At 37.1% G+C, this 12,920-nt stretch overlaps 1 protein-coding gene across 1 annotated transcript in view; it reads right to left on the reverse strand.

Annotated features, from left to right (window-relative positions):
• Positions 1-656: 656 nt before the first annotated feature.
• Positions 657-12,920, reverse strand: part of SLCO1B3 (solute carrier organic anion transporter family member 1B3) — a gene marked incomplete at both ends in the record, with an annotated part of 62,919 nt that continues 50,655 nt past the window's right edge. Inside the window, 4 exons of the mRNA XM_079714872.1 lie at positions 657-852; positions 1,917-2,034; positions 6,562-6,626; positions 12,027-12,211. Of these exons, the coding sequence (XP_079570998.1) occupies positions 657-852; positions 1,917-2,034; positions 6,562-6,626; positions 12,027-12,211 (564 nt within the window). The remainder of the gene's footprint in view (positions 853-1,916; positions 2,035-6,561; positions 6,627-12,026; positions 12,212-12,920) is intronic.

Here is a 12,920-nt window from a genome sequence, read left to right on the forward strand (position 1 = left end):
TCTGTAATATGTTGTCTGACAATTGCAGTTTGGAAATTTTCTATTAGTCCTATTTCTTCAGCAGTATTTTAATGAGAGGTTGGAAGAAGATGTATCAAGTGCTGATAGTCAAATTAGAAATTAATATGGTCTGGGAAATATATGACTTAATACATGAATGACAGATGTCATGATAGCATAAGCCCTCCATCATACTAGACTTTAGGCTTGAGTAACATGGTCCAAACTGGTTTTGGTTCTTGTTTTAAAAAGAAAGGTATTAAGCTTTTCTTCTTATTTAGACTATTAATTTCTTTCTTCCTTTTTCACCTCTACCTATCTTCTAGTCACCGGTTTTATTGCATTACAATTACCTGAGCAAATACTTTTTCTTCTATTACATCTTAACCATACCTTTCACTTTGAATTTGTATGGATCATATATTCTAATCTTAACCACAAATGCATAGCCACACCTTAACAATGAGTACTCCCATTTTTTCCCCATTTATAGTTTGTTTCATTGTCATAAATTCATAGGTGATTCATTGTTCCATCATTAGTATAGAATGTGAAAATTGTCAGTGAAAGGACCAGGAACTGCTCAAAAATAACATCCTACTCAATTAATACAATGTTCCTTGAAAACACAGCGGCAGAAGAATTTTTTTCTCCCCTTAAATATGTGTTTCATGGTCCACTCCAGCATCACTACTTAACGGTTCTAAGTTCACGTCGTTCACGGATTTTCTTTCATTTTCTGATGCCTTGATATCTTTTCCTTGATTTTTTTTCTTCATAACAGAAATTAATACAACATATAAAACAAGAGCTGGGAGTTTTAAGCATGTAGTCAAGCCAAAGAAAGTATTTCTGTGAAAAGAGAAAAAGAAGTCAGTTTTTACTTGGAATTGGGTAAAACACTTTACAGTGTTGCTCTTCAGTATGCAGAAGGCCTTTAAAAAATGATGTTTGAAATCTTACATAAAAATATTGAGGTAGCAATTTCAGTGATTCTTTTGATTGGAGCATAAGAAGTGTGTGATTATTTTTAAAGGACTGTTAACCCACAGAAACTAAGGATGGTTCATGATCTGCCCAAGTGCTATCCGTAAAATAAGGTATATTTGGAATGTTTAACTTTCTCAGAGACAGATTAGTTCATGTGTAATGAGAACAGATTATAAAGGAAATGAACTGACTGTGAGATAATCAGATTGAATCCATTTATATTGAACCAGGAGCCAATGTTTACCTTATAGCCTTGCTGTCTACAAAGCCCTGCCCTGTGGTCTTCTGAAAAATTTTCACAAAGCCACATAAAATTACCTAGTACACATGGTCTATTCCAAGGATTCTCAACTTTGATTGAACATTAGAATCACCTAAGGAGATTTTAAAACTCCCATTCCCCAGGCCACATCCCCTGACCAATTAAATCAAAATTGAAATAAGGATTTCAAAATAGAAGTTAGCATTTTTGGGGAATTCCCTGGTGGTCCAGTGGTTAGGACTCCATGTTTTTACTGCTAAGGGTGCGGGTTCAATCCCTGGTTGGGGAACTAAGATCCTGCAAGCTGCATGGCACAGTCAAAAAAAAAAAAAAAAAGAAAGAAAAAAAAAATTAATATTTTTTAAAGCTCCTCAGGTGATTTTAATGAGCAGGAAAGATTGATGACCACTGACATGGTTGGTTGGGAAGCACTCACCTCATAACTATTAACTAAATGTTGAGAAGCTTTATGCAAAAGATACTTTGAACAATTATTAGGTTTAACTGAATGGAATTAATTCTATAACTTTGAGTTGTTTACAAAGTTTATTAAATGGTAGCTATAATTCCTAATATTATTATTACACTGAAAATATCTCATTCTTTAGTAATTAACATAGTCAAAGGAAAAATCAATTAATGAAATATATTTATGACAACTTACCCATATAATGTGGAATTGTATATCCGACAAGACCCTTGCTTCCCATAGTTGTTGACAGACCACTTCATACAAGCTCTATCAATCAGAGCCCCAAAATATATAGGAGCTGGAATTCCTCCTGCAACATGAGGTGAGAAGATGTCAACCCAAGGAACATGTTTCAAAGGAAACAATGATATTCCACACTGATACATTTTGGATTATGTAGAAATTCCAAATTTTGGAGGACTTGTCCATTGATTTGGCCTAATTCTACTCCGGAATCAAGACTATGAGGAATCTCCAAAGCTTAAATCACATACAATAGTATAGACATCTTTTATCTACCCTCACCATGCCAACACACATAGGGAAGAAGGAAGATTATATGCCTGTACATTGTTCTTCTTATAATGCCAATTAACTTAAGCCTGGTTGGTAAAAAGTATAATGTTGTCAGTAAAACATAGAAGTTATATTGGTTCATATGTAATTTTTCTTAGGCAAGGACAGCTAGAATAGCAGGAGTAGAGTTATAACTTCACAGGGAAAGGGAAAATCTCTCAGCTCAATTGCTGCAAAGGCAAGAGATTTTTCAACTCTATTTTGACGTAAATTAAAAAGTGGGGGCTTCCCTGGTGGCGCAGTGGTTGAGAATCTGCCTACTAATGCAGGGGACACAGGTTCGAGCCCTGGTCTGGGAGGATCCCATATGCTGTGGAGCAACTAGGCCCGTGAGCCACAACTACTGAGCCTACACCTCTGGAGCCTGTGCTCCGCAACAAGAGAGGCCGCAATAGTGAGAGGCCCGTGCACCACGATGAAGAGTGGCCCCCGCTTGCCACAACTAGAGAAAGCCCTCGCACAGAAATGAAGACCCAACACAGCAAAAATAAATAAATTAATTAATAAACTCCTACCCCCAACATCTAAAAAAACAAACAAACAAACAAAATCTTTAAAAAAAAGGTGAATGCCAACACTAGGACTTCCTCCCCAGAGAAGCACAGGCCCAGCTTCACTGAGTGCTAGGCTGTGCTTTTTTTTTTTGCCTCAGGGCTCCACTCCCACCTTCTTGGAGTCATGAAGCATTTTCTCTCCATTGATTGTATTCTTTTTTTTGTGTGTGTGTGGTATGCAGGCCTCTCACTGTTGTGGCCTCTCCCATTGCGGAGCACAGGCCCCGGACGCACAGGCTCAGTGGCCATGGCTCACGGGCCCAGCCTGTGGCACGCGGGATCCTCCCAGACCGGGGCACGAACCCGTGTCCCCTGCATCAGCAGGGGGACTCTCAACCACTGTGCCACCAGGGAAGCCCGATTTTGTTCATTTTTAATACCTCCTGAAGCAGCCTGGGCTGTCCAAGGGCCTGTGGTGCTGAATTTTGCTTCTGTTGATGTTCTGATCATAATGATGCCTAGGTCTCTCCAGTGGCCTGTACCTAACCCAGTTTTTATTTGTAGTGTATGATTTTGCAGAATTTGACGATTTTCAGGAACACACATGTTGTCTTATAGCAGAAGTGCCCATCTGCTTTTACTGTTATTTTAATAAACTCTGACATTGATTCCTAATTCTAAGCATTGGTAACTTGACCAAATTTTAGAGATATGCTAATTTTCAAATTTTATATTGTTACATAAAAATGATAGTGATTCATAGTTTACAGTTTTGCCAATTCCATTTACTTTTACAGTCTCAGTTTTCTGAGAGTGAGAAATCTTAGAATGTCAAGGAACTGGTGTCTGAGACGAATATATCTGAGGAAAACTGTTACTGAGAAACTGGATTAGGAATTCATAGGTTTCTACAAATCTAAGCCATTCCTTTGAAAAATGAAAAATATGTGCCAACAATTTATTTTTCTTATATAAAAATAGCACTGTTTTGATCAAACTTAATGAATTAAATGTTTCAGGTAACAAACTTGGTCTTATATTATTGAAAATTTAAAACTTCAGATAACTTGTTTTCCAAATACCTATTTCAGTTTAATATACCTTCCACAATTTACATTGTATTCAGACAGTTGTTTGTGACTGGACATTTGGTCCTCAGTATGTATTTCTCCCCTAGAAGAGTTAGATTCCATTGGGCCATATACTGGATGTATCAAAATAGGATGCTCACAATCAGAATAGCAAAATTCCTTTTTTTCTATTTTACGTCTCTAGAGGAACTTCTTCTATTCTCAATCTCATTTCAGCATATCAGAAGGAGTACTAGCTCCCCAAATCCTCTTTCTATCTGCTAACTTCTATGGCTTAGATTCTAGGAGTGAAGCATCTCCATTGGATCTAGATGAACTGCCAGGATTGGACAGAGAGCTACAAAAGACAAGGTAGAAACTTTAATGCACATAGCTAACTGAAAGAAGGCAGTCTGAAAAACTACTTACTGTATGATCCCAACTGTATGATCCTCTTCCATAAAGTTTGCACTGTTCCTGCCAGCTGGAAATAACTATCCTCTTTAGAACTCTTAGCACTTTGTAGCTCACTCACAGCCCTTATCATCCTGCAGTACCTCCATCTTCTCCTTCTCTCCCATACCTTTTATATTTTCTCCTTTTACCTTTGAGGATCTGTGATTTTCTCCCAAATATACTTGGACACCTGCTCTATTGTAATTTGGCCATAGTTATGCTTCTTTCTTTTGCTTGCAAGAGTCCCAAGGATTGACGCCCTCCTATTTCCTTTTCTTTCAGCCATCAGTGGTTGCCTCCAGGCCATGATCAGTTGCCTACCCCAATTCCTAGAGCAATCATGTCCTTTTCCTACTTCCCAGGAATAAGCATATAATGTTAACAGGTCTTAAAAAGTGGTAGCACAGGGGTTAGGTTAGAAGTTGTTAAGCTAACAAGAGAAAACTGTATGGTATAAATGGCAAATGGCAACAAAGGGAAAAGGATAATTTTTTAAATCTTGTACTAATCACCTCATCTGAATATTTAGAAATAGGCCTGTAGCCTCTAGATTCTATAGTATTACTATTTGACAGCAACAACAACAAAACACAACTTTCTGAGCTTTCTTTCATTCAGATCACTCCCCATTCCAAGATGCTCAGTTCTAGAATTTTAGTTCCCATGAAACCAAGCAGAACCCTGTGGGCCTCTGCAAGTACAAAGGTCCCTTCATGTCCCCTGCCTCTTGTTTGTAGAAAAGATGAAGTCTCCCAGGCCTTCCTGAGTCACAAAAGAGCAAGCTCAAGCAGTTAATGATTAGGACAACAGAGTCACAGAATCTTTCCAGCGTCTGATGTACATCCCTGAGTTGTTTTGCAGATACCGTAACTGCCACCAAAGAAAAAAAGCTAACCGCCTAATGACCAGACTATAGCCATGCCATAAGCTGCTCCATCTATGGCTAGCACAATTCTAAGAACTGGCTTCAGATAATGGGATTAACATTATTGCTCATGATAATCTATATTTTGTGGGCATCAAAATAATTGTAGTTTACTCTGCCTGTATATGTAGGTGGGCAACTAAAATTATCAGCAAAAAGATACTACAGGTCGATGTCAACATCTTCCACTTTAAGAATACAGTGCCCTATGTGGGCATGAAATTATAGAAGATGGACTTTCATCCCTAATCCCATGGAATGGAATGGAATGATGTCTGACAAGCAGCTCTTTTGCTCCTTTTCTGTTTGTCTATTTCTGTTCCCCTTAAACCTTAATTATAAAAATCAGATCACTAGGTAACATTTAACCTAACTCCTGACTTGTGCTCTACTTAATGCACACCATGCCTTGCCTAACCTGTTGCTTCTTTTCCTAGATTAAAAGAAGTAGGAATGAAGAATTAAGTAATTAAAAAATGATTGACTCTCTATCCCCAGTGCCCCCTTAGCAAACTTGCAAGCAGACCACACGGGCAAGGTAGCATCCAAAGGAAGATCAGGAGTAGTCAGCAGGTCTGCATGAAGTGAAAAACTGATGAAGAATCTGACCTCCTACATTAATAATTAACTGAGATTATTCCCCCTTTTTCCCTTTAAAAACTGTCATGGCTGAGCAGAATCTTCAGAGATGGTTTTGGGATGAGTCTGCCTTCTCCCTAGATTGCTGGCTTTTCTGATTAAAGCAATTTTCCTTTCTACCAACACTTGCCTCTCAAAAATTGGCTTTTGAACAGGAAACAGCCAAACCTGAGTTCAGTAACACCCATTCCCTTCTGGATTTTAAATTTCTATTAAAGGTTATCTGCCCCAGCCTCAGAGAACTAGTCTGAGGGACTGTGAAAGTCCTCATCTGTTGTTTTGCACAATCTCCCAGGCCTCCTGAGCTGTTTTGGGCATTACCCCCCCTCAGCATAGAAGGAAGGTCCTGCACTCTGCATATGGGAAGGAATATTCCTAAGTCTTAAATTAAATTCTTGGAGACCACTGATCTTTGTTTTAGAAAGGATATAATACAAATATGATGATGCCTTGTTCTTATAGATTGATTCTAAATAGAACTGACAATGAAATTCTCTCTTAGGTCATTTAGTTCTCCTTTATGTCATTATTTTTCATTTACCACAAACATTAAAATGATATTTTACTTATACCTTTTTAAAGAAACTTTCTGATAATTGGAAATCAATTACATTCAGTCTTTGAGCTTTGACATGAAAATTTATACCTGGAATTTATCATCTACATATTTATCATACCTAGTGTTCGAATAGTTAGTGCATGGAAACCCATGGCAAGTGATTTCAGTTCAGGTTCAACATTTCTGAAATAAGATAAAGGCAAAGCAACATTAAGCATCTCTAAAATACCAGATTGAGCTAAATATTAAAGCATTTCTCAGTGTTGTTCTTCATGATCTAATGAAAATCCTCAAGTGAAGAGTGGATATTATTTAAAGTTATATTTTCAGTTGTTTTAGAAGGCAAACATCTGAATGATATTAACAGTTCTTATTTCTTTACTTATTCAATGTGTTACAATTTCAAGACAGTTTTACAAACATTTCCACATTTGATCCTTAGGAAATCCTGAGATACTGGTTGGAATAGACTTTATAATATCTATGAAGACTGATTTCGTGTGATCTATTCAGTTGACACCTGCCATATGAGAGAGCAAATACTTTTATGTAGGTCTTGGTCTGAGAAGAACTCTTTTTACTACTTCATTTCTATCATTGCTGTTAACAGAAAAGTTGACTAATATGATTCATAAACTACATAATATAACCAGGAAAGTCAAAAAAGATATCTGTATTCTACTGTCTAGTGTATTTAAATGTCATTTTAAAGGTAGCAAATACACTTGTATCCTCTCTTAAAATTTAACTCACTTTTGCATTTAGAAAGTTATTTCCACAATTCCATATTTCTATGTTCAATGAGCTGATGATACAACCAACTCTGTAATAACCTAATACATATCAAGCAAAATAAATTATCTGACTGCAGTGGCAAGATGGGGGAGGGTGACTGAGGCTCAGAAGTTCTGTTTTTACTGAAATATTGAATTAACTGATACAAAGGTTTATTTTTTTCTTGAATGACTGTATGTGTTCAGAGATAAATAAATTTAGTCATTCAACAAACATTTGCCATGTGCCTCCTAGGAGACTCTATGCTAGTCTTTGTTATTGATATAAAGAGATAAATCATGTTTCATAGTAACTAAATGCCTTAGATAAGTCATTCAACCTCTCTTAGCCTCAGTTTCCTTATCTGCTAAGTAGTCTTATCTTGTATGTTGTGAGGATACAATGTAATAAGCTAGCCCTCTAAACCTCAATTTTCTTTACACAACATTGCCCCTTAAGCCTTGTAGGAGAGCTACCCCTGAGTGAGATTCTCAAAAGTATTCAAGAAAGCTTATAAAAGTAAACAGGATAGGGCCTCCCTGGTGGCGCAGTGGTTGAGAGTCCGCCTGCCAGTGCAGGGGATACGGGTTCGTGCCCCGGTCCGGGAGGATCCCATATGCCGCGGAGCGGCTGGGCCCGTGAGCCATGGCCGCTGAGCCTGCGCATCCGGAGCCTGTGCTCCACGGCGGGAGAGGCCACAACAGTGAGAGGCCCGCGTACCGGAAAAAAAAAAAAAAAAAAAAGTAAACAGGATAAAAAATTAAACATAGCATAATAAAAATTAAACACAGCAGAGTTATGTATTAAGAGAGAAAATGAATAGAGAGGGTTTTTTTCTCTGCTTTTGCAAAAGACAGGGACACTTCCACTAGCCGAGCTGAAGACACAAAACACTATCCTTGAGGGCAGTGAAGCCATGCCAGTAAGTAGATGAGGTCATGTTATTCAAAGAGGTGGTTTCTTCCCTGAGGAAATTGTCATGAGGGAATCAGCCATGACAGTTAACTAGTCCAGTTAGCTGTCTCTCTCAAATATCAGATTTCTTAAAAGGGCTTTTGGGAAGAGAGAGAATGCAGTTTGTTCCTGGTTGAATTCTCTGTGACAAGTGCCTGAAGTGTCACTTTTCATTGAAGTTGATTTTTTAAAGGATGCATTTGGCTTACAAGCCAGATGCAATAGAAGCAAAATTGAGATGTTTGTTATCAACTTGTAGTTTTGCCCAGGGAGAGGGCTAGTGCGTAGGAGAATTGAGCGGACTTGGGGATAGTGATAATATCTTCCTGAAAGGGAACTTGAAATCTTAGACAACTCAATGGAAATGATAGACTTATGTGATATAATGACACACAACACACATACACCCATATACAATGACAATCACACACACTCCTACATGCACATGGATGCACACTTACAGACCCTTATGCTCATACTTACATGCACACTCAACACACACACACATTTTTATCATGTAAAGTATTGGTCACTGCAGCATGAGTCTAACCTCAATCTGATAGTGGTCAGCTCTGTATTTTGATCAACATTTCTCAGGATGGATTCTCCTCCTATCATAGCCTTCTGTTTTCCCTGATTCTGTTCTTGCCTCCCAAAGACAGATTCTCCACCCAACAGCCAGAGTGATCTTCTAATTGGATAAGATAGTTGTATAATCCTACTGCTCAGATCTCTCTGCTGGCTTCTTAATACAATGAGAGTAAACTCCAAGGTCTTTACTGTGATCCACAGGGTCTGTGTTATCTGCACCATGCTTACTCTCTCATTGTACTTCTCACCTCTTTCTTCTTCGTACAGTCCTCCTGGTCTTGTACATGTCAAGTATGTTCCACCTCAGGACTTTTACCTCCACTGCTACCTTCCCTGGATTGCTCTTCACCTGTTCATATCTGCATGATTTGTACCCTCAATCTTTATTCAGGTCTCATCAAATGACTTTCAGTGGAAGGTATCTGAATTAGTACTGCTTCTCCACCCCTTCTTTCTTTGCTTTTCTTTTTTCCTTTTTTTTTTTTTTTCCTCATCAGGTTATTCTCATCTATGGTCTCCCCTTTCCCACACTGGGAGCACATCAAGTCAGGCTGTGGTGACAGTGGAATGGGGATCCTAAAGCAGACCCTGCCATTGCAATTTACAGAGACAGAGGGTAATTAAAACCCTGGTTAGTGAAGATGAAGTTCGCCTCCTTCCTCACCAGAAGGTAGGGATGGAGGGCCCTGCCGAGGGCCTGAGCAATGTACTAAAGCCTTGGCTATTAGGCTTCTTAATGTTTAATATTTTTGGATGCATGGTGATTAGCTAATTGTATTTTACTGGAGATGCAGGCCCTTGACCTGGTGAGGCTGGAGGTTCAGATGCTCATGGAATGTTGTGGTCTAGTTTGGTGATCCATCTCTTTCAATGGCTCAGACAGGTGATTGAGTAAAAGCCCCAGAAAAGCACTTGGTAGACTAACCACACTTTGTAGAAGTGAAGTAGGATGTTTATCATGCACATCCAGAGCATAGCTTTAGCCTCAATTATTCTGTAATATGTGGATTTCTTCATAACTTAACTATTCTTGCAGAGAGAGTGGCTTTTACTAAGAGGAAAGGGGCTCTTATGATGAGTCATCTTCTATAACTCCTGTCCAATTTTTAAAGATTCACAGAGTTGGTTGAGCTTTCAAATTCTTGGGAGAGAACAATCTGAAACTACCATCTCTTTGAAACAGTGTTGTAAAAAAATGCTTTTGAAATTATTTTGAAAAATTTTTTGAAATTAATTTTTCTTGCAGAAAAGTTGCAAGAATAGTACAAAGAATTCCTTCCTCATTCCTGTCATTTGTATTTCCAAGCATTAAAATTTTATTACCTTTTCTATATTTTTACTCTGATTTTTTCTTCCTAATGCTTAACACTTCTTTTTTTATGTATTTACATGCTTATTTATTTATTGTTTCTTCTCCTACACCCATCCACTCTCCCATCCCTCACCCCCACTGAAAGCTAATGAAAGGAGGGCCCTTATCACTTTTGTTCACAGTTCCATCCTTGGCCCCTAGAACAGTGCCTAACATATATACTGAATGTGTAAATATCAACACTCCTGCTTAGTCTAGTTTTAATAAGAGCCTTATGATGTAAGCATCGGGAAATCATTAATAGACTGAAGTTTATATTTTTATTCCACAGTCTGCCTCACAAAAGTTCTCTTTCAATAAAATCGAAGGTTGGTGAGAAATCAATAAATGTTTTTGATAAACGGTAATGTTGATCTTATCACTTTCTTATTAAGATAAAATTATCATCAATGTTGTAACAGTTTTCTCTAAAATTCTCGTTCTCCTCATGAAAAAATTTAAATTAAGAAGCCAAGACTTGTTGAGATGCAAGCTAATTTGGAGTTTTGAGACAACTTCCTGTAATTTAATGAATCTGTAATTTGGCAAATATGGAAAGCTTCTCCTTTAGAGTAGACAGTATTTTATGTTAAGGTAGAGCTTTATCTGTGGAATAAATTAGTATAAAAAATTTGACAAGATTTAAGGGTCATTGTGGAATTTAAACAACTATAGTCTCAATTTATAGCTTTATACTCATTTTAAAAAACATTAATACATTTGTTTTCTTTCCCTTCTATGTCATGCTGTTGGCTGACCATGAACCTGTTGCTAACTACTTATGTCTTAAAAGTATAACTAGAGGTTAACCCAGATCACCATATTTACACATATATATTTTAATACCTACATGCAAGTCTTTATATGCTTTCACTTTTGGGTGATTGAATGATTAACTTCACCAACAGGCCTTGTATTACCTACTCCCTTCCTAACCCCGCAGTCTTACCTTGTGCCATCTGTCTCACTCAGTATGTTCCAACCAACTGGCTTCTGTTCACTCCTCAAACACATCAGTTCTTTCCTGCCTTGAGGCATTGGCACATAGCCCCTCTCCCTGTAAAGTTCTTCACTTGCTAACTTTAACATACCCTCTAGACGTTTAGATTGTGTCACTGTTTTTGAGAAGTATTTTCTGAGTCCTCTTCCTCACAGCTCCTCACCTCAATCCTAAATTTGTTTCTCCTTTTTATTCCCTTTAATAGCACTCTTTTTTTCTTAGTAGTACTAATGACAATTTGTAATTACGTGTTTATTTTTAAGCTTATTTGCCTCACATAAGTCTTCCCTGTTATACTCTAAACTGTATGAGAACAGGTATTTTATCTGTTTTATTCACCATGGAGTATTCTTCACCAAGTGTGGTCTAAATATTTGTCTAATCAGTGAAGAAAATAATGAATATTGCTCATGTATTTTTCTTTTCTCTACGAGGGTATTTGAGAGACTAGGTCAAAAGCCATTCTTTTAGCTAGGATTAAAAACTTTGGAATATCATAGACTGTTTATATTATGTGATCTGGTTCCCAAATTTTTTTTTCAATGGAATCAATAGGTGATTCAGTCTGACAGGCCGAACAGGATATAAGGCATCTCAAAATGAGAAGTTCTTTTAGAATCACAACGGGAATTCTTTCACATTGAGGCAGTTGTCGATCAGTCTCTGTCTTAAAATTCTCATTAAGAGGAGAAAGTACAGAATCTAGATTTTGTAGTGGCAACGGCCAAGGCAAAATTATTATTAATTATGGTAGTGAAGTATCACAGTAATCCTAAGAAAATGCACTCTTAGAAAATTTAAATGTAACAAAATATGAATTGGTGTTCCAAATATATTATGGAAAAATATGCACATTATTAGGTGTGTTTATAGTCTAATATATGTAAAAATGCTTTTAAAAAGTAATACTCACTTAAAAACCAGCATGATATTTGAGGTGCTTCCCAATGCAGAAGAAAAAAAGATAAATATTTGCGCTACTATATAAACGTAAAATTTTCTTGTACATTGATCAGTTTTGGGACATTCACCCAACTTCATTGAGTTATTTCTGCTCTGGAAACCATTTACTTCCACACAACTACAGTTATGAAACATCTGAAAAATAGTTTTTGAAATATGACAGAATATATTTACAAAATATGACTGGGCTATAAATATATTCTATTATATTTAAAGACATCTCACTCATCTAAGCTAAAATATTTACAGTTTTTAAAGAAAACATTCTAACAATACAGTTGTTTAAGAATTGAAAGGCAAAATAGTTTCCTGGATTCCTTTCTAGACAAGAAAATGTAATTTACTATTAACTTCTCATACATCCCTAAATTAAAAATTAGGAAAGAATAGAAAAAAGTAATGTCTGAAACTCTGTAAATTATTTTCTCATCAATATAAAATGTTTAAATATCTCTCTACCACTCACTTTTATTTTCTATAGCACATCTACTTACTCTCTTTAAAAAGCTCTACAGAGTGTTAGTGACACTCCCTGGGTAGGATTGCCTAGGGAATCCAGAAAATATAGTAGTTTTTGAGGGGTCAGACCTGGGTCTAGAGCCACCCATTCGAATGGGGCAAATTCCAGGGCAGAAGGGACCAGGCACGGATGCTAGAATTCCACTTTGGCCAGCAAATACAACATCTGATTGCATAATGACAGATTATAGGATAGATGATGCCATTACCAGAGAGGTTCAACACAACAGAATACCCTAAAGGTTAGAACACAGCTGGAGAAAATTTAGGAACAAATGATTTTAGAAATTTAATTTGGCAGGCAGTTTATGTAGCTAGATGGCTT

This window comes from Hyperoodon ampullatus, assembly GCF_949752795.1.
Source record: "Hyperoodon ampullatus genome assembly, chromosome: 11".
In the NCBI taxonomy this organism is placed as follows: Eukaryota; Metazoa; Chordata; class Mammalia; order Artiodactyla; family Ziphiidae; genus Hyperoodon; species Hyperoodon ampullatus.